The sequence below is a fragment of the Canis lupus genome, chromosome 25 (assembly GCF_003254725.2).
Source record: "Canis lupus dingo isolate Sandy chromosome 25, ASM325472v2, whole genome shotgun sequence".
In the NCBI taxonomy this organism is placed as follows: domain Eukaryota; kingdom Metazoa; phylum Chordata; class Mammalia; order Carnivora; family Canidae; genus Canis; species Canis lupus.
The window spans coordinates 46,889,339-46,914,644 of record NC_064267.1 but is presented as its reverse complement, the minus strand read 5'-3'; the positions used below and the strand labels follow the sequence as shown (position 1 = coordinate 46,914,644).

Genomic DNA, 25,306 nt, shown 5'->3' with positions numbered 1-25,306 from the left:
AAGTTTTCTAATTTTGATATGATGAGCCTGTATTACTTTAGGGTTTTTGTAGTTTGCAGAACAATTCCATCCAGCCACCCCCCCGCCCCCCGAACTACCCCATCCTGGCCATCTCCCAGGATGGGGTGGCTCCTCCCCATACTCAGGGGAGCCTCTTCTCCGCCCCCTTCCCTGGGCATCAGGTCCTCCCTGTAGCTCCAAGCCCTGCCAAGAACAGTCCCCCCTGCCCACTTTTCAGTCTTCGAGGCTCACATGTTGCTCCTGCTGACACCCTCACCCAGGCTGCAGGCCCAGGGTCCCTCTGCAGTGCCCGCCCCAGTTGAGAATCCCTGCACCCAGCAGCCTGCCTGCTGAACACAGCAATCCTTCCTCTCCCTCTCCAAAGACACCTGCTCTTAGCTTTCTTGTTCTCTTCCACTCAGTTCCCCAGCCTACGGGCACCCCTAGCCCCACTACCCTGTGATCAAGTCCATGCCTCAAGAATCAGATGGGACGTCATCTCAGCCAAAGAAGATCCTGCCTTTAGGGGAGGGGCAGCTTCCCCCCTGGATACTGGTCTGCACTGTGTGCTGGGGGCTCACCTGCCTTCTTATCCAGGGGGTAGCTACCTTCTCCCCAGGCTCAGACAGGCTTGGTCTGCACATGGTTACTCTAGACGATAAACACAGAAGCAAACAGGCAATTGGTTACTCCCCCAGCTGTTAATTGCAGATGTTGACAGTGACACAAGATGGGGAGAATTATTTCTCGGAAGAACTTTTGCACGTTCCTGAATGCTTATTAATTAGCATTAAGTTTAGAATGCCTATAATATATAACTTGTAAAAGGTTTCACCCATTCTCAATGTAACACAACACATAAAGTACTTGTAAGAATTACACACGCTTCTCAGCAATTATGTAATCAAGAGTTGATGATTCTGAGGATGCATTTACATACCGTGTATACTGGCAAGAGTTCTACTAACCTCCTAAGAAAAGACTGTTGGGAACATTACAGGCAACCCAAAGAAGCCCACCATCACAGGGAAAGGGGCACGTCGATATGGACACAGGGAACACTAGAGGGTTATTATTAGAAGGGGAAGCAGAAATGATGGGGAGAATGGGAAGGCAAGCCACAGGCTGAAAGTGTCTGCGTCAGACACATCTGGTGAAGGGGTATCATCCAACTTGTATGAAGCCTTCTTAATGATAAGAAAACAACCCAAGAGAAAAGTGAGATTTGGACAGAAACCTCACCAAGAAAGATACAAAGATGGCAAATGAGCATCAGAAAGGGTGCCCGGGGGCACCTGGGTGGCTCAGTGGTTGAGCATCTGCCTTTGGCTCAGGTGATCCCGAGGTCCTGGGATCAAGTCCTGCATTGGGTTCCCCGCAGGGAGCCTGCTTCTCCCTCTGCCTGTGTCTGTCTGCCTCTCTGTGTCTCTCTCATGAATAAATAAATGTAAAAAGTCCTTAAAAAAGAAAAGAAAGAAAAGAAAGAAGAAAGGTTGCCCAGCATCACAGGTCACCAAGGAATTGCAAATTAAAACCACCGCTGCACACCTGTCAGAATGGCCATAATCTCAAACACTGACACCACCAAATGCTGGTGAGGACGGGGAGCAGCAGAAACGCTCCCTGCTCGCTCGCGGGGACGCAGAACGGTCTGACACGAGGGATGTCGGTCTGGCAGTTTCTGGCTGAACTAAAGCTATTCTTACCATGCCACCTGGCAACCACACCCTGGTCTCTACACAAGTGAGTGACAACTTAAATCCACACCCAAAATCTGCACCCAAATGCTTGTCAGAGCAGCTTTATTCCAAGTGGCAAAAGCTGGGAGCAACCAAGATGTCCTTCAATAGGTGAAGGGACACACAGACTGTGTTTCGTCCGGCGATGCAATAGCACTGGGCACTAAAAAGAAATGGGCTATCAAGCCATAAAAAGACATGGCGGGACCTTAAATGTGTATCACTAAGTGAAAGCAGCAATTCCGAAGAATCAACATGCTTTATGATTCCAAGCACATGACGTACGGTTCTGGAAAAAGCAAAGGTACAGACATGATAAAAAGGTCAGTGGTTTCTGCAGTGGGGACGGAGGGGCGAGCCGGCACAGAGTGGAGGATTTTCTTCAGGGAGGGACACCATCCAGGAGGACACTGTAGAGATGGATACACGTCACTGTGCATTTGTCCAAACCCACAGGTCGCAGGCACCGAGAGAGACCCCGACGGCAACTGTGGACCTTGGGAGGCGATGACGGGCCACGGCAGGCCTGTACGCTGTGGCCCGGGTGCCGGCGTGGGGGCGGAGGAGGCCGTGTGCGTCTGGGGAGGGGGGCTTGGTGGGACGTTCTGTGCTTTCTGCTTGATTTTGCTGTGAATTTAAACCTGTCCTAAAAGTGAAAATCTATTGGTGATGGTGAAGAAGAAGAAGAGGAGGACGACGGGGAGGCGGGGGAGGAAGGGGCAAGAGTGGCTCAGGGCCAACCACGTCAGGGCCCAGGCTGTGAGCCACCAGCAGCTCCCATCACCACGAGTGCCTGGGAACTCGCTGCTGGGGAACCCGTGGGGACAGATCACCGCCACTGACACGTCGTCCCGGTGCCTCCGAGCGCCCGCTGGCCTCCCGGAGAGGCGCGTCTCACGAGGCCCGCACAGCCCAGCTCCCCCACTGGGACCCGAGTGTCCCCCGACCTCCAGCCCCGGGTCAAGCACGCTCACCTCCAGGAACGTCTCGTCGCCCCGAGGGAGGCTCTGGGGGTCCCAGCTATGGGACCTGCTCTCCAGCGGCCCTGGGAGGAGAGCCTGAGCGTGTACGACCAGAGGGCTCGGGCCTTGCTGGGACCCGCCAGATGGCACACGTTGCCTCACAGGACTGCGAACGTGCAACTGGTCGTCAACCCGCTTCATAACCAAGTGGCCTGGTTAAGTGCAGCTCGGTTCTGAGCGAACCACCCAGATGGCCCAGGCCAGGCCCACCCGCCTGATGTCGCCACGGAAACCTCCAGAGCCGGGGTGGCTCCCTGGGCCTCCCCACGGGCCTCCCCACGGGCTCTCGCTGCTCCCTCCTGGGTGGGCTCCTGGCGGCCTTCCTCGGACACTCCTGCCGCAGCCCCCACCCCCCCGCTACGGCACCTGCCAGGCTCCGCCCTGCGCACTCCAGCGCGTCCTGCTGCTTCCAGCGTCCAGGTAGGTCTGTCACCGTAACCGTCACTTCCCACAGTCCCTCCTCTGGCCCCCAGCACACGTCCCCTCTCCACGGGCCCCAGCCCTCGGTCACGGGTGCCCCACGCTCCGGGCTTCCTGCCCAGCGCGCTGCCAACTCCGGGCGCCGAGGGGAGCCCCCTGTCCATCCCGCAGCTGCCCCGCGGCCCCGCACAAAGCCGCTACCCAGCACGGCAAGGACGGAGGTCCTCATCAGGCTCCAACACCGAACCCTCGTGCAGTGACCCCGCCCCCCAGAGGAAAAGAGGCAGAAACGACATCCCTAGTCTGAAAAATTACAAAGCGTTTATCATCAACACGAGAAAAAGAAAAGTCTCGTCAGCATAAAAAGCTAACGTCATGACTGATCTTCGCGGAAGGGCAGGGTAACGACCAGACTGCCCCTCCCCTGCCCCGGGACGCTCATGAATTACCTGAGGCATCAAGTACCTACCTGGCCACCACTGACTCGGATGCCATCGTGGCCCCTTCTCGCTCAGGGTTCTTATTCAAGTTAGAACTTGGTTAACACAACACAGGATCTCCGTCCTGGGAAGACTCCCGCCTTTGGAAATCAAGGTGATGGACTGCCCAGGCTGCCTCCGTGATATAAAGGACACGAAGAAAATTACTCCTTGACCAATAAAATGGAATTCTGACGAAGGTCACAAGGGCCCAGTCTCCCCTTCAGGAAATAAAATGCACCATCAGTAACAGCCTGGCTAGGATTGGTCCTACAGGCCCGACGGACGGGACTGGCCAAGGATGGCCATGCTCTGGGGCGAGCCCTGTGGCACAAGGAACTCTGGAGAACCCAGGCTGTGGAGAACGTCCTGACACTACCACCCCACCTGCCACCCACTCCCTGTCCCAGAGGTTGAAATACCAAGGGAACAACAGAAAGTGTCTCAGGTTGGCCTCTGCACACCAGTGCATGAAACTGCCTCTTGAACCATGACACCTGATCTCTAAAACTGCAGATCTGGGCCTCAGAGCAATGGAGTCTCAAGACATGGGTCTTGCAAATGAAGACACATGCTCCGCCCTCTCTTGGAGGTTCCAGTGCCAGGAAGAACAGTGAAGGTGCTAGGAGTCCTGACAAAAGGGCCCTGTCATCCTGGCGTGGCCCAGCTCTGCTCAGCTGTTCGTCTCCCAGTGACACCCGAGTGACATGTGGACCTGACAGTCCTGGAATGCTCTTTGGGAAACTAGCTTAGGTGAGCAGAAGCTCCCAGAATTCTCTCCTCAGCCTTCCACTCTTAGGGCAACACATTCCAAAGGAGACCCAGGCCTGGATCCCTCCTTGGACTATCCCCAACTCTCCATCTCCAGAAGTCTATCAGCTGAGGCACACATTCTACCAGGCAGGTCCTCATGGAGCCTCCCAAGAACCTTCCAGAACAAACGTGACTCTTGGGAAGTCACATAATATCTAAACCCCAGCAATACCCATTTCCAAGCTGTGTGACGTTGAGGAAGGGGCTTAATTTCTCCAAGCACTCGTTCTGTTTGTAAACTGGAATTATACTGTTAGCCACATAAGGTGGTTGTAAGGATTGAGATTTTTTTTCCCCATTCAATAAATATTTATTGAGCATCTACTGTTCTGGAGGCTTAGGATATACCAGTTGCCAAAAAGATGAAAACAACAACAGCAAAAAATCCTGGCCTTGTGATGTTGTGACACACGGATGGGTAAGGCCCAGGTAACAGCATCCATTGGCTCTTATTTGATTATTCTCAAAGTGTTTCCTTTTCTGGCAAATCTTGTGTCCAAGGAAGTACCCGTGTTATGCCCATTACTTTCCAGAAACCCAAGAACAAACCAGAAAACACTTGTTCTCAAAAAAGGCAAAAATTCAGGATGGTTATCCACACTGACCTTCCTTTGGGATACTTGTCGTAATCCTGCCAAACGCCCCAGACCTAGTCCTCGGGACCCACGGCAGCCCAGGCCTTAGTCCCGGGGAGGCCTCCTGCACCCGGCAGCAAGCTCACTGAGCCTACCTGCTCCAAACCTCCAGCTTCCTCAATTCCTTTTCCTGACGGCCTCTGCGCTCCCATACACACTAGCAATTCCCCAGCTGGTCCTCTGCCTGGTGGCATGGGACACACCCCTGCTGAACACCCCCTGCTGAACACCGCCTTCCATTCCTGAGGCTTATGCTTCTCAAGTATCCTGAAAGTACAGGCAAATGATTTTTTAGGGAAATCCTCCACGACAAACCTTGGAAGTGTAATTCATCTCCTCTGACAGGATGCAGCGATGGGCTTATTCTTGGAGCCCGCAGCTGGTGTGACACCCACTAGTGACAGCTCGCAGAGAGCGGGAGAGAGGGGTCACGACTCCGGACACTCCATTCTCACCCCTCCTTTGGGGGGCTGTGGCAAAGCATCCTGGCAGACTAGAGAACTTTTAAAAGTCATTGATAAGGCTCATTAATGTATCAAAATGTCACCTACTCAGTGTGAACCGTTAAAAATTATTAGTACAAGGATTAGTAGAAATAGTCATTAAAGTGCAGAAATATCATGAGAAATATCATGGAGAAATTTTCATCACCTTGGAGCTTCACGGCCAGCCCTCACGCCCTGCTCCAAATCTCCAGTCCTGCATGGCCGGAGATGCAGCCTGTGGCTCCACCTGGGGTACTCAGGTCAGGGCCCCGGTAAACAAGCGAGGTGACCCAGTGGAACAACAACTTGGCTCAAATATTTGGAGACAATCAGCAATTTAACTAAGGACAGAAAGCACAGTCCAGCATAAGATATACTTATGAAGCTGAAGACAAAAGTCACGTGCATATTTAAAAAATAAAAGGTATAGAGCTGCGTCCTTGCAGTCTCTCAAGGGGATGTGTTCCTCTCCTCTGCCATTGGGGAGAAGCCCAATTCAAGCACAAAACTGCCCGGGGTTGTGAACTGCCCCCCGCCCCCAAGCGCCCTACTCGGGGGTCAGTGATGAGACCGATGGGGACCTGGTGCTGGATGCTCTCACAAGGGAACCGCCATCCACGCTGCCTGAAAACTCAGGGCAGGTTGATCTAACTCCACCAAGGCTGGGGGCTTTGGGGGAGCGGGGCCTAGAAAACAATTGCTTCTGGGGTGGTTAGCTAAATTTTGGTCATTTTGAAATAACAGGGGGAGGAAAAGTGACACAGATAGGTATCTCCCCGGGAAGCTTCAGGAAGTAACTTTCAAGATGGCTGAGTTCTAGGAGAAAACCTTTAAAAATAAGGTACGGGGGACTGACGCAACGGGTATGGAATTAGAAATAAATAAGACCACGGCGTACGATGATGAGGCCGGAAAGGCACCCGTGAGCCTTGGTCAGGTACCAGGTCTGCCCAAGCAGCATCTCCTGGCAAGGAGCGCGCTGCGTCTCAGGGGCCCCATCGACCAGGAGAATATGAGAATGAGGAAAACACCAGCCACCCCATTTACGGGCGGCGAGAAGGAATGTGTCTGGAGCGCAGAGCACACGGAGTGTTCCTTCTCCGTCCACTGACGCCAACATCCAGCCAGGCAGCTCTTCGTCAATGGCCATGCCCCCCAGTAGCCCAATTTAGCACGCCTCTTCTGTTCCCGGGTGAAGCTAGATTTGGGATGGTTTTCATTTTTCGGGATAAACGTTACTTTTTACTGCTGTAACTTTGTACTTTTTAATAGAGACCAGGCTAAATGCAAACATCTTCCCCTTTTCCTAACTGAACATAAATCACTAGCTACCATACATTTTTAAGAGCAGACACTGAAACGAGCATCGCTGCCTGGAATTGAGCAAAAGCGTGATGATGTTTTTAAAACAAGTAGGAGACGGTGCGGGAGGGCAGCAGAAACAGACGGGCCTAAAACTATGGTAGCGGTGTTGTCCGAAAAGTCTCTGATGTTCCCTCTTGGCCACAGGCACAGCCAAGGGATGCAAGCAATGTGTTCTTTACCGTAAAGATGAGGCCAGCGTGCTGGCAGCTGTCCCAAGGGTGGTCAGGTTCTTCTCTGAAAAATCCAAAAGGACAACAGCTTCTGCCTCCTGCACGGAAGCAGCAGAAATATGTGCGTGGATGCCAACGTCATCGCCCGTGTCCGTCAGCCAGCAGCAAGGAGGGGGCCGCCCCCACACGGGGAGCCCCCGGAGGCTCCCCCTGCCAGCCTGGGCCTCACGGCCGCGCCTCTCGGACCCACCGCTCAATCTCCACGGGAGAAACGGGTCTCATTCTCTTCCAATATCATTTCCAGGAGCAATCTGCACTTTTCTACAAATGGTCTTTTGTATGGTTATTCTTGCTGAATTGCAAACAATAAGCCTTTCATCAATCAAGTCTGCCAAATCTCCTCCACTGTTGATAATAAAATGAGGGCTTCCATTAGGGGGGAAAAAAAAAGAAAAAAAAAATCAGAGCAACCTCCTCAAACGCAAGACATAAAAACACACTTCCTTTTTGCGGAAATTATCCAGTCTCACGAATGCACGCACTGGTTACCTTGATGAGTACACATAAAACAACAATATGCTGGTTGTAGTTAAGGCAGGTATTTTTTTTTTTTTTTGGTTCTGCAAATATGAATGTGAGCGGTCTGATGTAAGGATGTATCTAATCTAAGTGTGAAAAATATTTTCATTGCTCTGGGAACAGTCACTGTTAACTGGATGCAGCAACAGAAAGGGGGGGAGAAAGAAAGAAAAAAAAAGGCAGACCCAAGGGAATTACCAAATCAATTAACAAGTAATTCAGGAACTAATTTCTATATTGCCTCTTAGCACAAAATTGTATCTTTAATTTCTCCTGCAATAAGCATCTCTGTGATGGTCCTAACACACACTGCCGCCGTAAATGAGTTTACAAGGATCTCTTTTTGATTGGCTCTACGACATTATTTCTTCACAGTTCAATGCTACTGTAGCCAAGTGCTCTGAAATATTTAATTATCCTGGTAGCTACCAGTTACCAATTTGCGAGACCCACAGTGAGTACAGTACATTTTAAAGAACTAGTAATCAACTAATTAAAACCACAGTGAATTCCAGATACTCCAATTACAAACAACCGCTGTGGAATACACTTAGAGGCTCCCTGAGACCGGGGAAGGCGCTCTCGCGGGAGGCCTGGCTGTACCGTGGAGCGCGGGTGCCGCCAACCGAAGGCTCCTGGGCGCCTGGCTGTCGCCCTGTGCCTGGCTTTTTTTTAGTACAACCCAGGAGGGCACGCTGGGAGCTCGGCAGTCCACGAGGCCATTAAACGCGAAGACGGCGTGTTTTGGAAAGAGGCACAGGACGAGGGTTTGAATCCTACCTTTGCCTCTTCCTGGCTTTGGGAAATCCTGTACTTGAGCCTCAGTTTCTCATCTGTAAGGCGTACAGAGTAGCACCACAGCGTCTCGGGGGGCGGCTGGGGCCCCAGGGAGGATGCTGGATAAAGAAATCCCCCCACGGTGATTTGTCCACCCTTAGGAACCAGATCCTTCCAAATGCAGTACTTTTTACTGCATATGAGGAAGAGTCCTCATTTTTACAATAGGTGGATCAAACAGTATGGAGAAGGGCCCCACTGAGAACGAATGGCCAGTCACAATACAGTCAAGATGTGTGCAAACATTATTTATCTCTCTACATTTTTAAGCCTAAGGAAGAAGGAAATGCCCAGGATGTTGGTGTTAATAGTGGAAGGAGCAATGGCGGGAGCATCTGAAAGGATGGGACCTGGATCGTGTCACATAAGGAGGGGTTACCCTGGGCAAGTCATGTAACCTTCTCAGGATTCAGTTTCCGTAACGTGTAAAAGGTGGGCCTCCTCCAGCTTTAGAAACAGCACGTTTATTATGCTAAGTCCAGTATGAGCCCCAGCAGAGCATGTGTTTATTTGGGCAAAAAATGGGACACTTGGAGAGAAAAAAGAAAACAAAAACTTCTTATGGTTAACACATGGAATTTGTATATATTAATACGTCACATAAAATATATGTGTATAATACATACGTACGCGAGTGGCCATGTCTTCATTCTCTAAGATAAATTACTTAACAAAAACATGTGAAATCTCAAGTAGAACTTCAATTTTCACGAAAAAAGAAAAAAAATCTGCGGGCAACCTGGGAGGCTCAGTGGTTGAGCGCAGGTCTGCCTTTGGCTCAGGCCCTGATCCCAGGGTCTTGGGATTGAGTCTGTCATCAGGGTATCCGCAGGGAGCCTGCTTCTCCCTCTGCCTATGTCTCTGCCTCTCTCATGAATAAATAAATAAAATCGTTAAAAAAAAGATCTGAGACTAAACCCAAGAGATCTTGCTTTGCAGGAGAACCTTTGTGAAGCTTCCTTCCTGCTTTACACCAACCTGACATGGCACCTGAACCACAGAGGTGCTGGGCACTTGAAGCATTATTCGCTCCTAAGATCTGCCAAGAACCTACCACGTGCCCACCCTTCGAGGCCCACGGCCTCCGGTTCCTCTTGAGTTTGCAAACTGCTTCTCCATTCTCACCAGGTCCACTCACTCCCAATGCTCACAGCTCCTCCTCATCCCAGGGCTCCTTCTACCCCTCCTCAAAGGCCCACCAACTTTCAAAATTGTCCTCACTTGCCCCTTCCCTCCAACACAGGAGGGAGGAAAGAAGCACGCACTTCCATTAATTTACCATCTAAGAGCAGTGAAGATCTGAAAATGAAAGAAACTGCTGGAGGGGAGGTCGTAGGGGGATGGGGTCACTCACTGGTGACGGGCAGGAAGGAGAGTGTGTGATGTGATGAGCATTGGGTGTTACATGCAACTGATGAATCACTGCACTCTACCTCTGAAACTAATAATACACTATATGTCAATTAAATTCAAACAAAAATTTTAAAAAAGAAAGAAGAACATTGGGACAATCTTAGCGGTCCCTTCAGGTTGTGAGATATTTTTGCATTGCACTATTACGATCAGGCCAGTAAGTATTTAAAGGTACTAGTATATATAACTACTGCTCTTGCAATTTCCTTGGTTAGAAGAAGCATTTCATGGTATTTAAGACTTCTAACTCCCTCAGTATAAAGGAGGGGAAATTTAGCTTTGCTCTATTTACACACACGTACACGCAACTGTGCGGCACCCAGGGCATTTTATCCAAGACAATGTGCATTTATCAGAAGGAAACTGTCTTCATCTTTTAAGACCTACTTATTGAATACAACTTACATCATTAAAAATATTTTTACAGACCACCAGCATGGTCTCTTAAGTATTTCCCCAAGATATCCATCCATTCATGGTCGCCAGAGGGAAAAATAATCCCTTCCAACAGGGAAATCTAGCAGACCCTACTTTCACCAAATGGCCACGGTGACCGTGACAGTGGCTGTCACATGCCCCCTGTCGAGGGCACCGAGGCACCGAACACCCTGTGGTTCTCTAACCCAACACGCGTAACCTCGAAGGGGTCCCCAAGCGGCAGGCAATGCTGAGGGGGGCTGTCCAGTGCTCCCGTGGCATTCCCGAAACGGCATCAAGGTCACGGAAGGTAAGAGAGACTGCAGAGCAGCGTGAGGGTGCAGGTGACCAAGGGGACCAAGCGACCCCGTGCAGGCAGGGACCCTGGGCTGCACCCGGGGATGGAGCGGAAACGAGGCTTGCGGTGGAGCTCGGGGCACCACTGTCGCCGTCCTGGCTGTGATTGCTGCGGCCCTGGAACCGCTGGCGTCAGGCGGACCTGGGCGCAGGGCGTGTGGACTCTGCACTGCTTCTGCAGCTTTTGCAAAATTATTTCACAACGAAGAGTAAAAAATATTACAGTTCTCCTTTATGCCCCACCTCATTTCTTGTGTTCCTACTCACCCAACCTTAAACCAAATATACAATTATTTTCACGTTGTGATTATTATACAGTTTCAGGCTTTCATTTAATATTTTATGAGCCCCTTTTCACACCTCTCAACAGTCTCCATAATGAAAGTTCTAGAGGCTGTCTACCCTAGCACGATTTAGTAACCATCACTAATTTAATTCCTCGCTTGTTTGGGACAGCAGTTCCTGGGATTTTGATATTATCAATAATTCTGCTATGAATATTTTTGTACACTGAAGATCTTCTTTCTCCTTTTCTCTTGGTGAATTATTCCTCTGGGATAAATTTCTAGCAGAGAGATTAATGGGCGAAAAAGTGAAGAGATTTTTTTTTAATGTCGGTTATGTACTGCTAGATTACTCTTCAAGAAGACCAGGCCAACTTTTGGGGACACGGCAATCTGCTTCTAAAACTTTCTCTTTAAATTAACTTTTGCTAAGAGTAGGATTTGATCAGGCTTTGCTAGTTATGATCCTAAGTATAAAACGATTTCTCATTGTTTTAAGTTTCTAATACTTTAGATATCCACAAAGAAAGGGCAAATCCATCCACGTTTATTTGATTCCTGTGGTTTTTCATTTCCAAATCATCTCTTGCAGGTTACTTATAGCCGCAGTAGTATGTCTGTATAGCAGATACATTTATAGATTTCCATAAAATTTAATATATTTTAAAAATAATATGAATCTTCTTTCCACAGAATAACTTTGTGAAGATTAACATATTCTGGTTTTTAGCACAAATTATAGTCACAAAGGCTCTGGTTGATGTAGAATGAAGAATAGGTGATTATAAAAACAGTCCACTGTTTAAATTTTTATAAACAAGGTACATATGAAGATATTTACTTAAGTGGAATTTCTTCTGTATGAATATTGAAAAGTAGCAGAGCAGTTTGTGAGGAAATCGATTTCTGCAAATGATTTTGGTCACTGATAATGGTTTGATTCTTTGAAGGTTAACAACTGTACCTCTCGTGTTTTACCTAAATGTAGCACTCTATGTACGTGAATCAAAATTAAGTGTAAAGAACACTGAATTAAAACTTATTCCACTTTCCAAAAATATTAACAACGTTGAGTGCAACTTCTCCAATGGAACACACTCTTGACAGCAAACATGAAACTTTACACTAGTGACCTACTCGGTCTACTCGTGTCCCTGCTCAACACCGCAGGAGAGGAGCTCTGCCCGCGAGGCGAGCACCCCTCCAGAAGCGTGTGAGCACACGGGGGGGGGGGGGGGGGGGCAGATGCACGAAGGATGCACATGCTGATGATCATCAGACAAAAGGACAGTAAAATCCCAAGTCCTGATGGAGTGTTGCGGGAGGGAGGAGGGAGACAGACACATCTCCTTGAGGACAAGGTAAGTTTTTCTGGAACAGAAGGCATCTGACTTGGGGCCCAAAGACAGGAAAATTGTGACAAGCACAGATTAAAGGGACCCATACCAACCAAGGCTAGGAGCCACGCGTGTTCAACGAGGGAAGGGAAGACGCAGCAAGTGACCAGATCAGGTCACAATCTCTCAAGAGCCAGCCCTGACCGGCCGGTCAACCTCTGGGTCCTGAGGCACACCACCACGTGGGTACCAGTCAGCTTGGGTGCCAGACAACATGCATTTGAGGACAGCCCCCCATAAGGAGAAAATACCATGTACTTGATTTCTGATCTGGTTTGGAAAAGATAGTCATTGTAAGCATGGATTAAATTGGGGGAATAGGGCAGGGAAGACTTTTCTAGAAACATACTCTACAGGACTCTTGGATTTAAATCCCAGCTCTGACATTGGTTAGTGCAGGAACCTCATCTGCTGTAGGACTTAGCCTCCCTAAGCCTTGGATTTCCCATCTGCTGTTGGCAGAAGGTGTGCCCGAGCTTGGCAGAGAATTACATAAGGTCGTGGGATTGAAGCATCTAACAGTAGCGATGCACAAGAGACGCTCAGGAAAACGGCCAGCACGGCTATGGTAAATCTAACACAATCATCATCTGGTTAACTGTGCGGACGTTTTAAGCAGGTGGAAAAGTGAGCCAGTAAGTACAGCAGACTGTACGTCTCCCTGAACTGGGGAAGTCAAGGTTTGGGAAGGCCCTGATGTGTTGGTATTTTTTTTAATGTGTCTCCAAATATAACACATATATATTATATATATGTTATAAAGTACCTACGAGGTTAGGTACTTTATAACAGTGTCTAACTACGAATATATTTCCCAAGCCTAAACCCTTCCATGCCCATTTTGTACTATTTCACCAAATCTCTACATATTCAATTACAGCTGTCTGCTTTGATACCAACGGCTTGAAGACCTGGCCATCAGGAAGTCCGCTGGAAAGAAGTTCCTTTGAGAGATGCAGGAAAGGTAAGGGTGTTTTTGCCACGCAAAACTATCTGATAAAAGCGTCACTGCCTGGGGGGCGCCTGGGGGGCTCGGTGGGTTAAGCAGCTGCCTTTGGCTCAGGTCATGATCCCAGGGTTCTGGGATCCAGCCTCATGCTGGAATCCGTGCTCAGTGGGGAGTCTGCTTATCCCTCTGCCCCTCCCCCAGCTCTAACAAATAAACAAAATCTTAAAAAAAAAAAAAAAGCAAAGCACCTCAGTGTGATGTCTCTCCTGAGACAGGGACTGGGAAGACTCACAAGGTCACCCTCTCCAGCTCTGGAGCAAGCACCAAGTACGAGTGCGCTGTGGGCTGCGGACCCCCGGGGACACCCGACGCACAGGCTGGTAAGGCCCCTGGAAAAGTGTCCAGTCCAGCAGCCAAAAGCCCCACAGAATTCCACTGTTGCTGCTTTTATACCAAACGTGAACTTCGGACGGCCAGGGTGATTCTTCCTGCTGGGAGGAGAGGAGCTCACTTGTTTTCTAAACTCTCTATTCACAAAGGACAAAAGCCAGCTTGGGAGAAGTCCTAGTCTACGCTCTGTGTTCTCACGTGTGGAGAAACCGAGTCCTCCAGCAGGAACTACTCAAAGCAGCAGAAATGAAATTAGACTGGGAATCTAGGATTTTCCCGGGCACCTCGGAAGACCTGTTTCCAGGCAGTATCTGCAACGTGTGGACGGCGGTGACGGGTTTACAGCTGCCACTGGTCACCTGCACGGGGAGATCTCTGCTCCCACCACACCTTCCGTTCAGTCATGACAGGTGTTCTCTGGGCCTCTTCTCTTCTACCCGGGATAAAACACGCAGAGCTGTGGCTTTTTAGCACAGTGACAGGGTAGCTAAACTTGTGGACACAATTGATTTTTGGGGGGTTTTTTGGAAGGCCAGGAGCCATGTGTCACATTAACCCCAGAACTGCAGGGACGTGCTGAATAAACACGCTTTTCCTGGCCTTTCCCAGCTGCAGGCCTGACATTCGCCCACGGTCCTGAGGAGCCGCCCCTGCGTGGGAAAGGACCCACTGAAATCACAGATTATTTCAGCTTTTCTTTTTAAAACCGATCTGAAGGGTGTCTGCTGCCGTAACAGTTACAAAACGCTCCGCACAGAGAGGGAGCTACATGCTTCGTGAAACGATGTGTTGCCTGAGTCTTAACTTCAAAATTCTCACTTTACTACAACTCAGGAGGATATGGGCTAAGACCCTCAAATCAGAATGTTCTGTGCGTTTCTTATCCAGTACACGGAGCCGCAACAAGTAGGTTCTTCCGATTCTCAAACGTACGGGCAGGAACACGGCGGCCTTACCTTGAAATATTAGGAAGGCCCGAGGCAGAAGGATATTATAGGGGAGATGGCTGCAGGTGGCCCTTGGGGTCACATGCCCCTGAGCTCCTGCCCCAGCTCTGCTATTAATTAGTCCCACGTTATGGGCTAAATTCTGTGCCCCCCAAATCCAGATGCTAGAGCTCTAACTCCCGGTGTGACCGTCCTTGGAGATGGCCCTCGGAGCTAATGGAGGCTAACTGGGGTCCTGAGGAGGGGCCTGTCCCAGGGTGACCAGTGGCCTCAGTAGGGGAGGAAGACACACCAGGAGAGGCCAGCCGAGGACATGGGGGGAAGGCAGCCACACGCAAGGCAGGCGTCCTCACCGGAAACCGATCCTGCTAGTGCCCCGACCCTGGGCTTCCAGTCCCTAGAAATCAGCGTCCGTTGCCGAAGGCCCTGGGCGGCGGTACTTTGTTCGGGACGGCAGCCCCCGCAGCCTGACACACCGTGTGACGCTGGGCAGGTTACTTTTTTCTTGAAACTTCCTTCATCTCTCTCTGGTGCTCAGAAATAGTAAGTGTTGGCGACTGCTAACGCTCTGATGGGTTAGAACTACCCGTCATCATACACCCGACGGGATAAAGCGGCAGGAGGAGGAAACCCTCGGATTAGGGAGCACGGTGGCGAGTCGCTCTACACAGGCAGGGCTGCTCTGGTGCTTGGTGCCACTGCCAGCAGGTGCTGTCCCCGGGGCTGGGGGGGCCCGGAGCCCTGAGCTCTGTACGGTCCTAAGTCTCACACCCCTTTGCTGCTACTTTGTGGAGACACGGCCCAACGCCCCCAGCTGACACGGGGAAGCCAACACCCCTCCCAATACCCCCTCAAAGTCAGCCGGGGCCTTTGATCACGGGGCACCCCAGCCTTCAGGCTCCTCGCACCTCTCCTTCCTGCTTGGCTGCTCATTCTGTCCCCCACTGCCTCCTCCTGTCTCCAACCTCCATGGCCCTCTCCCTCCTCACCCCCACACCTTTCCTGAGTCGTAGAATCCACCGATCCTCAGCTCCTCAGACTCCCAGGGTCCTCCCCCCCCAAACCTCCATCACCACACTCATCCACCAGGCCTCGGTGGTCATGGGGTAGGGTCTCCACCGTGCGTCTGAGCCCAGCCTGGCTCACCGTCGTCTCCTGTTTCCCTGCGCCGCTGGCGGGGTGCCCAGTGCACGTCTACACAGGGGAGCACGCGACTGCTACAAGCTGACTGCGTCTGCTAAGAAATAATGCCTGGAACAAATACCGTATTGATTCAACCAGACACAAATAAACTGATTTCAGGCCCGCGTTAGCTTTGGGGAATCTTCCTCTATTTTCGAGTGCGCTTGTGTCGCTGAGCTCGTGGGGAATTGGGCTTCACCATCACTGCTGAACTTTTAAAGAAAATAAACAATGTTTTGCTGAAATGAATCACTTAGTCAGATATTATCCCAGCTCCTGGATTATGGATACACAGAGGACACATTGAGTCTTATTGGAAAGAACATTATGTCTGCATGGCAGTTGATAGTGTACAAAGCGCCTGAGCGCACATGGCTTTGTATCACCCTCCTGCAGCCCATGCCACCAAGGGAAGTAGCATTTTAAATTGCTTCGCAGATTTATATTTCAATGACAGATTCTGTATTTTGGTTAATGCAATTTCTTCATGCACTTTGTTTAGACCGTACCATCGTCCACCTACGCTGCCAAAGTTGGGGTCCCGGGGCGGTGAGGGTGTGTGTGTCCTACTCAGTCCAAGCCGGACGACTGTCAATTCCTACCCAGGCACCCAGATACTCTGAATTGTTTTTCCAACGACAGTATGATATTTGAGGAGTCAAATTAAAAGCCTGTGATGCACCCACCTGACCCATTAAATTAATAATCGTAATTGGCTGAGTCTGTCGTGAACCAGGCCAGATGCAATCCTCTCAGGGAGTCGTTCACCCAAGTGAGGTAAATTAGCTTTCAGGGCACTGGGGTCCACGTCAGTAAATTATCTGCTTCTGGGGAACTAAATGGGCCCCCGATGCCCGGGCAGAGCTGATTTGCCACATGGGTGAACAGCGTATTCTCAGGGCGCCTTTGGCTCACCTTGGCTCCTCTGTGGTCAGGCCTGACAGACATGAGCCATGGGGCTGACACCTCGCAGACGCTGCTGGGGGGGCGGGGCGGGGGGGGGGGCGGTGTGGGGCTGTGCTCCTGGGAAGAAGAACACAGTGCTCCTCTCTCTCTTCCAAATCCCCCCCCCAAAACTGCAGACCGGACTTCAACTTTGTTTCCTCTGCAAAAGCACTGGCTGAAGCTGACCACCCATGACCGGAGTCAAACTTGGAGATGCTAAAGTTAGCGTCATGAGGTAGTTTTTGTTTCGCTGGCGCCACACCATCCACCCCCACCCCAGGGTGATCCCAGGTACCAGACAGCACGGGTCAGGGCCTACGGTAGGCTGGCCGAGGGGATTAACTCCAGGGGTATCTTTCACTTAATCGACAATTGCTTCTTTCTACTCAGCTGAGAATCAAAACCACGCACCACTTCAAACAGTTCCTGGGCCTGACGGTGGAGTGCTACCGGAAAGTTCCACGTGGGTCGGCCCTTCGGCTGAGGGCTTGGGAAGGGTTTTCTGGTGGCTTCAGGTGGTTGTTGGCAAAGTATCTGCTCTCCCTGACTGTCCCCTCCAGAGGGGACCGTGACATCCAGGTTCGAGGTCAAAATTAAGGCTTAGAGACAGATGTTCTGAGGGCACGTCACGGCCCTGGTGTATCGATGGGGTATCCATCCCAGCCTACGTGTGCAGACCTCAGCCTCGGCGGTAACCTCGCAAGCCCGTGGAACAGAAAGTGCTCAGCCAGATGCACACACAAGAACCAATGGCCCGGTGACTCCTGAGTGGCCACCGCAGCAGCCACCATGCACAGGTGGCCCACACACGCCTCTCTGCCTGCCTCTCGTCAATGTCCACGGAACTAGTTTCTCTCAAAATACCACCCAGTTGATGAAATGGATAAAAAAAAAAAAAGCCTTCAGGAAGCAGGAAGCAGATGCCGTGTTTTGCCCATAAATCTCTCTAAAAGTTCACGGTGAGGCCTGCTGGCACCTGGAGCTTCTGTACACAAATGGGCAGGCGAGGGCCCCCACTGATGACCGCCACAGGCCCGAGGGGCCGCCGTGAAGGCAAGGGGTCCCTGCCGCAGCCCGACTCGTGGGGGCGCCGTCCACTTCCAGAACCTTCCGTCCTCACCATCCCCGGACGCCCGCCTGCCTCCGGGCCCACGGCACACATGGGAAGGGCGGTAAGGCCGGACGAACGCTGGTGGCCGGTCTCAAGGGGGACGACCAGCCTCCCACGCAGAGGCAATACATGAAGCAAAGACGGTATTTTTTTTTTTTTTACTCTTCTTCATTCCTTGGAGCCTGGCCGGAGACGACACACGCCAGTGAGGTGCTCGCGTGTCCGTCCCGCCGAGGACAACCTGGATTTTCAACTGTGTGCGCACGACGAGGGAGGCCAGCCGGCCGGGATCTTAAAGATTCAGAAACACCCTGGCGTAGGTCACGAGGCGGGAGGCGAGGTGAGGCCACCGGGTCGGTGTCTGCGGGGCGAGCGCGGCGGCGGGAGGCGGAGGCGGAGGCGGCCGGGAAGGGGAGAGGCCAGGGCTGAGGCTGTGTATCTGTACCATAATATAGAGATTAAAAAATGCCAAAGGGAAAGAAAGAAAGGAGAGCACACAGCTGCCGTCCCCCAAACAGACCTCCCATCTGCCACCCACGATTTGCATGTCACCTTCTCCGGGCTCATTTGTACTTCATTAACTGCCATTGACTTAACAAGATTTATGCAAATGACACCATAGGAGCTCCCTAACTCCCACTGCAATCAAGTGATTATGTATGTACAACTCTCCACAGCAATGAAAAATTAATACGTGACAAGCCCACTCGCCGCTGAGCCGGGCCTCTGGCTTTTTTTTTTTTTCCTTGCTTTGCTTTTTAATTTTTATTCGAACAGACCTTATCTTATTAGTAAAAGAAAAAAAAAAAAAGAAAGAAAAGAAAAAATAGAATTCTCTGAACCAATTCTCCTCGAAGGCCCCGAAAGGACAAAAAAAGGAGAGGTGGGCTCCGGTCCTCAAAAAAAAAAATGAAGTGGTTTTGCAGAAAATCCATGATTTCTTGATGAGGGATTTTTAACTGGGGAGAAAGGGAAGAGATGAAATCCTTGCCTATCGTGATCCAGCTGGTTCCCACGCTGGCAGAAGAGAGAACTCTGCTCTCAAAATGAAGCAGCTGTAAAACGTGAGCAAAACATGGTTAAGATGATCCACCAGAACGCAATCTGTACAAACGTGAGTCTGGCCGTGGAGCGTGTTGAAGACCTCTGGGCCTGTGTCCTAAACCAGCTGCTACGAGATTCCTGTGAGGAAGAGGAGGGAAGAGTCTGCAATGATCAAAAACACTGGCTGGTCCAAAACCCAGCACCAGCCCCAGGAAGGTCGCGGGGCTTCCAGGACGCTTTCTCTGCCACCGGGCAACGCACCCATGAGCCGGGGCATGGGGCTCCCAGGCGCAGAGCAAGCCTTGAACGTGGAAGAGCCTGTGTGTGAAGAGCCAGGGCTCTGTGCCGGGCAGCAGGGCGCGTGGCAAGGGAAACCACGGCGGGCCGAAGCGAGCCCTCCCACGCTGGGGCACAGGAGGGCGGCTGCAGTGGTCCCCGGAGAAACGTGCTGTGGCTGGCCGTCGTAGCAGTTTCTTCTACACAGGCAGAGGGTACTCGTCTGAGGTCAGGGCCCACGTGTTTAATTTGTAACACGTAACTTGCCTTCTAAGCTTTCTGAAGGCTTCTCCCCAACAGGCCACGGAGAGAGTGCAGGCGCTGGGGCAGGGGGCTGAGGTCCGGATCCTGGCCCCATTGCTTCCTAAACGGCCTGGTCTGGATGCTCACCTTGCCTGGGTTTCATGCAAAGCAAGGATAAAACTGCCACCTTACCTGTGGCGGTGTGGAGGGTTCAAGGGGACACTATATGAAAATATGTTTCCTCAACAGCAGTGAGCATCGAGGACGTGCCAGCCATGGGTTCCTTCCTCTGCGGCCCTGCTCCTCGTCTCTGCTGCCTGGAGTCACCATGCGGGGAGGGTTAGGAACTCAGACTGTCTCTAATGATCTCGGATCCCTTATAAACACGGCACACGCGGGCGTGCGAGATAAATCTGTACGACTATCTGTAAAAGCCCACATCAATCCCTGCAACCCACAGAAAGGCTCCAACAAAGGTGCCCTGAGCATGACTAATTGGGAAATCCAGTTTTGCTGGAATTTAAAAAAATTCTCTCTGGCATCTTCACATCTTGGCATTTCAAGGGGCTCTGATGATCACACAGGGCCCATTTCACAGATGAGGAGTCCGAGGCCTAGATGGTCCTGCCACGGGGGACTCTGATCCAACAGGTGTGCACTTCTGGGAAGGAGTCTGCCTGTGGCTGCCCGTGGGGGACAAGGAGCTTCGGAGGACAAGGAGCCATGTTTGCTCCTCTACCATGATTCATCGGGAAATCAGACCATAATTTAGATTTCGACGAGATTATTTTGAACATTCACAATTGAAAGGCTTCCAAAGACTGGATAATACTCATTTTACGCTTGATGGTCAACTCCAATCGGCACACATATTGAAAACCCAGCCTGCAAAGCGGGCCCCCTCTGCAGATGAGCAGGGTACAAATTGAGTGAAGGTTCCAATTACACCAGGGGCCTGCCCAGCCCGGGTGGAGGGCGGCAACCTCCTTCCCCCAATTGACAATAAGCTTGAATTAAGGACAGTCTAGAATTAAGTTTTAATATTCCCAAAAGGAAATGTCCCCGGACCAGTGTTTTAAATGAGAGAAAAGGAGTCAAACGATTTTCATAATTCCAGTCGAAACAGCATCTACAGAAAAACCACCCATTAAAATCACCTTCGGTGGATGGTTTGGTGTATAAATAAAGGCAGACAAAGAAAATAATAAGTAACTACGTGCATGGACTTGGACAGTAACAAAACCACTTCAGAGGGAAGATGTCACCCACCAGCAAAGAGGAAGGAAGAGGATTTCTCCCAACGGTGCCCTGAGCTAGTCCACACATCTGTGGCCCGGGATCCGAACGTTTCTGGAGTCCCTGCTCCGGACTCATCCAAGACGCCATGGCCCTCTCCAACCTGTTCCCACACGTCCTCGCTGAAACCGCCAGGCCCCTGGCTAACACTGCATTCCTGCTGGTTTCAGACGGCCGAAGTTATATTTGTGCACAGACTCCAGCCCTTTGTAAGGGCGGCCGGTGCCAACCCGAGTTCATGGAAAACCGTCTAGGTGCCCGCAGTGGAAGCTGGCAAAGAGCAATCACCCAGAGGGACAAATTGGTCACAGCCATGTTCTCAAGAAGCAGAGCTATTATCCTGCCCACAGATTTTTTTTTTTTTTCCTCTCGAGCAGAATGCACTCTAAATCAATTGGACTTCTTTCACAAAGTAAAAGATGCTATTTCCAAGAGCCACAGTGCTGGGTCGAAGTCTTTATTTTTATTTTCCTTGGAACTATAATAGCAAAATACATCACGTGGTTTCCCATTTTACTTGAGACATAAAGTAATTTGGTACCCGGTTTCTGGGCTAATGAAAACCTATTCCAGGCTAGCAACATAGGCCAAAACAAATGCTTGAATTCAAGTCCTGTTGTGTAATGAGGAAGTTTAATTAAGGCCCCACATTACAGCTGTAAATGTTCCTTTATATAATAAGGTCTAAATGAAACTGAACCTAATCAAAGTTACAATTCCTTCATTAGCAAATTACAAACAAGAGCGCGCAGCTGACACACCGGCTATGATTATCACAACTAATTGCCTCGTTGTTACAAACCAGCCTGAAACAGTGTTCAGATGTCCGTCTGCGAGAGCAAATTAGGGCCACATCGGGCTATTCCTGTGATCACAAGGGGCTCTTGTACGGCGATCTGATTTACCCCTGTCGACTGGCGGCCAGCGGCCCAATCAAAGCCGAGCTACAAAGGCAGCCTTTGAAGCCAGCTCAGCCTCGAAACACACTCCATATGCAGCGGGCAGACTGCACTTCATTAGATCTGTTGTCACATTTTTCCCTCTTCTTATTCTAATGATCCTATTTTAATACACACAGGAACCTCTTCTAATTGATGTCAAGTGAGTGACTTCTACATTCATCAACAGAACACATCAAACAAACCTTGGCGCGCGAGCCAGCATCATAGCAAGGAGAGACCGAGGTGTGTCTCCAGCTCCAGGAAGGGGAGAAAAGGGGGAAGCAGCGTACCTGTTTAATTGGGATGGCTCGACCGCTCCCGATGCTGTCCGCTCGGCTTTCCAGGCCTTTCTTCTCTTTGTCTGGGTCACTCCCTTTCCGAGACTGCAAAGCAAAAATAAAGTTAGCATTTGGGTAAGGGCTGCGGCTCGCGGATCTGCAGGCCTGCCCTTCCCCGGACAGCTTCTGCGAATCCGTACGGAGAGGCCGCGGGCGAGGTGGGCAGGTGCCCGGGCGCACCCGAGGAGCAAGCTATTAGGTACTTGGTTTCCACCGGCCCATCGTTTTACGGAGAATTTTCTAAACTTTTCCCCCTACTTTTCCTCCGCAAAATTATCTTTTAATTCTTTTTTAAAGAGCTCAAAATTCAATCACTAGGAACCAATGGACCGTATAGGAAAGTAACGCCCAACAGGAAAGCAGAGTCTCAGGCTGCCGTTAACCCAGCCGAGGAGAAGAGGCCTCCTTGCGGCTTGTAGGGGAAACCTATCACAGAAGTGCATATGCTGGCTTAACGTCTGAAGGATTTTTAAATTCTATTAACGGCGGAGCTGAACAATTTAACAGCGTACCCTTCATTCGTATCAAGGTGCCGTTAACGGTTTTGGTTTTTTATTTTTTTTAATTGCTTCTGGGTGGTTAAAAAGCAGCACATTCCAAGTCAAACTAGCATACCGTGCCACAGAAAAGAACAAAGGGAAAAAAAAGTTGAAAATCTCTTTTTCAACGAAACTCGGGGTAGAAGGAGAAGCCTCGTCTGCCCAGCGCGCAGGACGGCCTCGGACGCCGTGTGGACCGCCCGGGAGCGGGTCCAGCGCACGGCCACTCCGGGAAGCGGAAGGAGGAGCACCCCGGCTCGGTCTCATCTCCGGATGGCATGAGAAAGTGTGAGCACAATGATTTTCTGACAGATTTATTTTATTATGAGAGAAAGATCTGAAACTCGTCCTCCTTAATAACTGTGCTGACAAGTGACAACTTCACTCCATTACTTTTCAATGGGAACATTACTCACGCAATATTGAAAATGGAGAAATATTTTCATGTGCTTTTCAAATCTGAGATGATATATGAAATGAACAGACTTCGTGGTGTCCGGTGCTGCAGTGAAGAGCTAATGAAATCCAGTTTCAAAGGGGTGTGAGACAGAGTGGCGGATTTTTTTTTTTTTTAATATTAAAAGGGGGCAGTGTCATGGGGTGTGCGAGAGAGAAGTCCCCATGCTATAAACTCAGATGTGGCACTTCAAAGAGCACGTGTGCTCATTAGGAGACAGGCCACTTTGAGGAGGAAAAGAGCCGACATTTACTGAACACCTACTATGTGCCACGCACTGTGCACTTTTTTCCTGAAGGATGGCAGATGCCTGGAATGAGGCAACAGGAGAAGAAGAAGCAACAAGCAGGACATTGCAGAAAAATGTAAGACTGAGTCTGTCCGTTTGGGCTAAGAGGAAACGGGAAACGGGAGATACCAATTCCTTGTCATGGATTTTAGCTACAGGGTAGGGCTCACTTTTCTCTTTAATTAATTCTTTAATTAATAATGTTCAGTTAGAGCTACGAAACAGCCCTCAATCCTCCTTTCACCACATTGTAATGCACAGGCAAGTTGGAACTTGAGCTTTTTGTCTGTAAAATAAGATTCGAAGCTCCCAGTGATAACATTAAAAAAAAATATATATATATATATTTTTTTTTAATCCATAGGGATCATTAATGAGATTCTTGGAATTTGATGAATTCCAAATCTCCAAACTTGAAAATGCACCTTCATTATTCTGTGTTAACCAGAACAATTAACAAAACAAACATAAAGAAATTAACATCTTCCTCCAGGCAGCACGTCTGCCCCCACGAGTCCGTCTGCTGTCCAAGCAGGGCTCCCCAATTCCCGGGACGCAGGCCGCCGGAGAACCCAACTCAGTGTCCGATCACACACTCTGACGTGAACAGCCCTGAAAGTTAGGGAGACGTCACCCCAAAATGGCAGAGAGAAATCCCCCGATGAGCCTGGGGCTCTGGTGGGGGAGGCTCAGGGTGCGGATGCTTCAGGGCAGGAGCCGGGCTGAGCTGCTTGCTGGTCAGGAGGGCCTGTCGCACCTGCCACCCAAACGGACACCCAACTACCCCCGGACGCATGAATCTGCAGGACGACCACCCGAGTCTTCCACCAGCTTGGGGACCACATGGCCCATGGCACGTCCTCCAGCTCGTGCTGACACCGCTCCGTGACACCCTCTGGTACAAAGCGGCACGTGTATCATGAGTGACAGTGTGAGGGGACCAGCCAGATGTGCGCAACTGTAAGCTAACAAGAGCTGACCACGCTCAGCACAGGGGTCAGCGGCGAGCCCGGGAGGGACCCCGAGCCTCACCAACACCGAATACAGAAGAAAGAGAGGTTAAAGACAGTCCCGTTATCACCTGCTCCTCTGCACAAATGTTTATCCTCCTCACGTGAGGCAAGAAGCCACGGAGGGACACCCCATCAACCACCTGTCCACGGCACAGGAGCCAGGCCTAAGGAGCCCTCGCCACCAAACAGAAGCCTGCTTTTCCCCCTCCGACCCACAGCTAGCCTCTGACTAGGACACCCTGTGACCGGACCCGTGACCTCCTCCGCCACAGGCACTGCTCACACGGTGCTGCTCACACCCTAACCCTGCTGCCTCATTTTCCCGGTGAGCTCCTAGCAGTCTGCACAGTGAGGCTCCTGGGTATGCCCGGCTCCATTTCATGCTATCGGTGGGCATGCCAGGGGGAGCTTTTAAAGGGATCATGGAAGTGACAGTTATTTTAAAGTCTGACAAAAGGCAAAGTAAGGCAGTGCCCGGTTACAGGACACGCACTACAGTTAAGCTTAAGATGTGGATGTGGATGATAAACACCAAATTCAAGGTAATGCTGATCCTCAGGTGCGGGGCGGGGGGGGGGGGGCACTGTATTCAGGAGGCACACCTAGAGGGCTTGACTTTTACAGAGAGGTGTTATTTCTTAAAGTAGCAGCAGCGGCCACAGCAAAATGCAAGTGTTTGATGAGCTCCAAGGTCAGTATGTACATGTTTTTTTTTTTTTATTCCTATGTATGAAAATATTTTCTAAAAAAATTAAAATAAATTGCTATAAACCTAATAAAAATTAAAAAATAAATTTTATTCACATGTACATTTGGACAACTACAGTAAATTAACTAGCCTAAGAACCTATATTGTAAAACCAAAAATTGAATGGGCATAGCCTTTTAATATTTTTCTCAAGACAATGATTCTTTTTCAAAGAAATCAGCAAAA

General features: G+C 50.3%; 1 protein-coding gene across 20 annotated transcripts in view; it reads right to left on the bottom strand.

Annotated features, from left to right (window-relative positions):
• The window catches only part of AGAP1 (ArfGAP with GTPase domain, ankyrin repeat and PH domain 1), a 533,006-nt gene that overhangs the window by 247,895 nt on the left and 259,805 nt on the right, over window positions 1-25,306 (bottom strand). For all 20 annotated transcript variants that reach the window (XR_007405993.1, XM_025463529.3, XM_049101379.1 and 17 more), the window contains one exon: window positions 22,027-22,119. Coding sequence is in view for 19 of the 20 variants with exons in the window: in XM_025463529.3 (XP_025319314.1) it covers window positions 22,027-22,119 (93 nt within the window). In the remaining variant the exon portion in view is untranslated. The remainder of the gene's footprint in view (window positions 1-22,026; window positions 22,120-25,306) is intronic.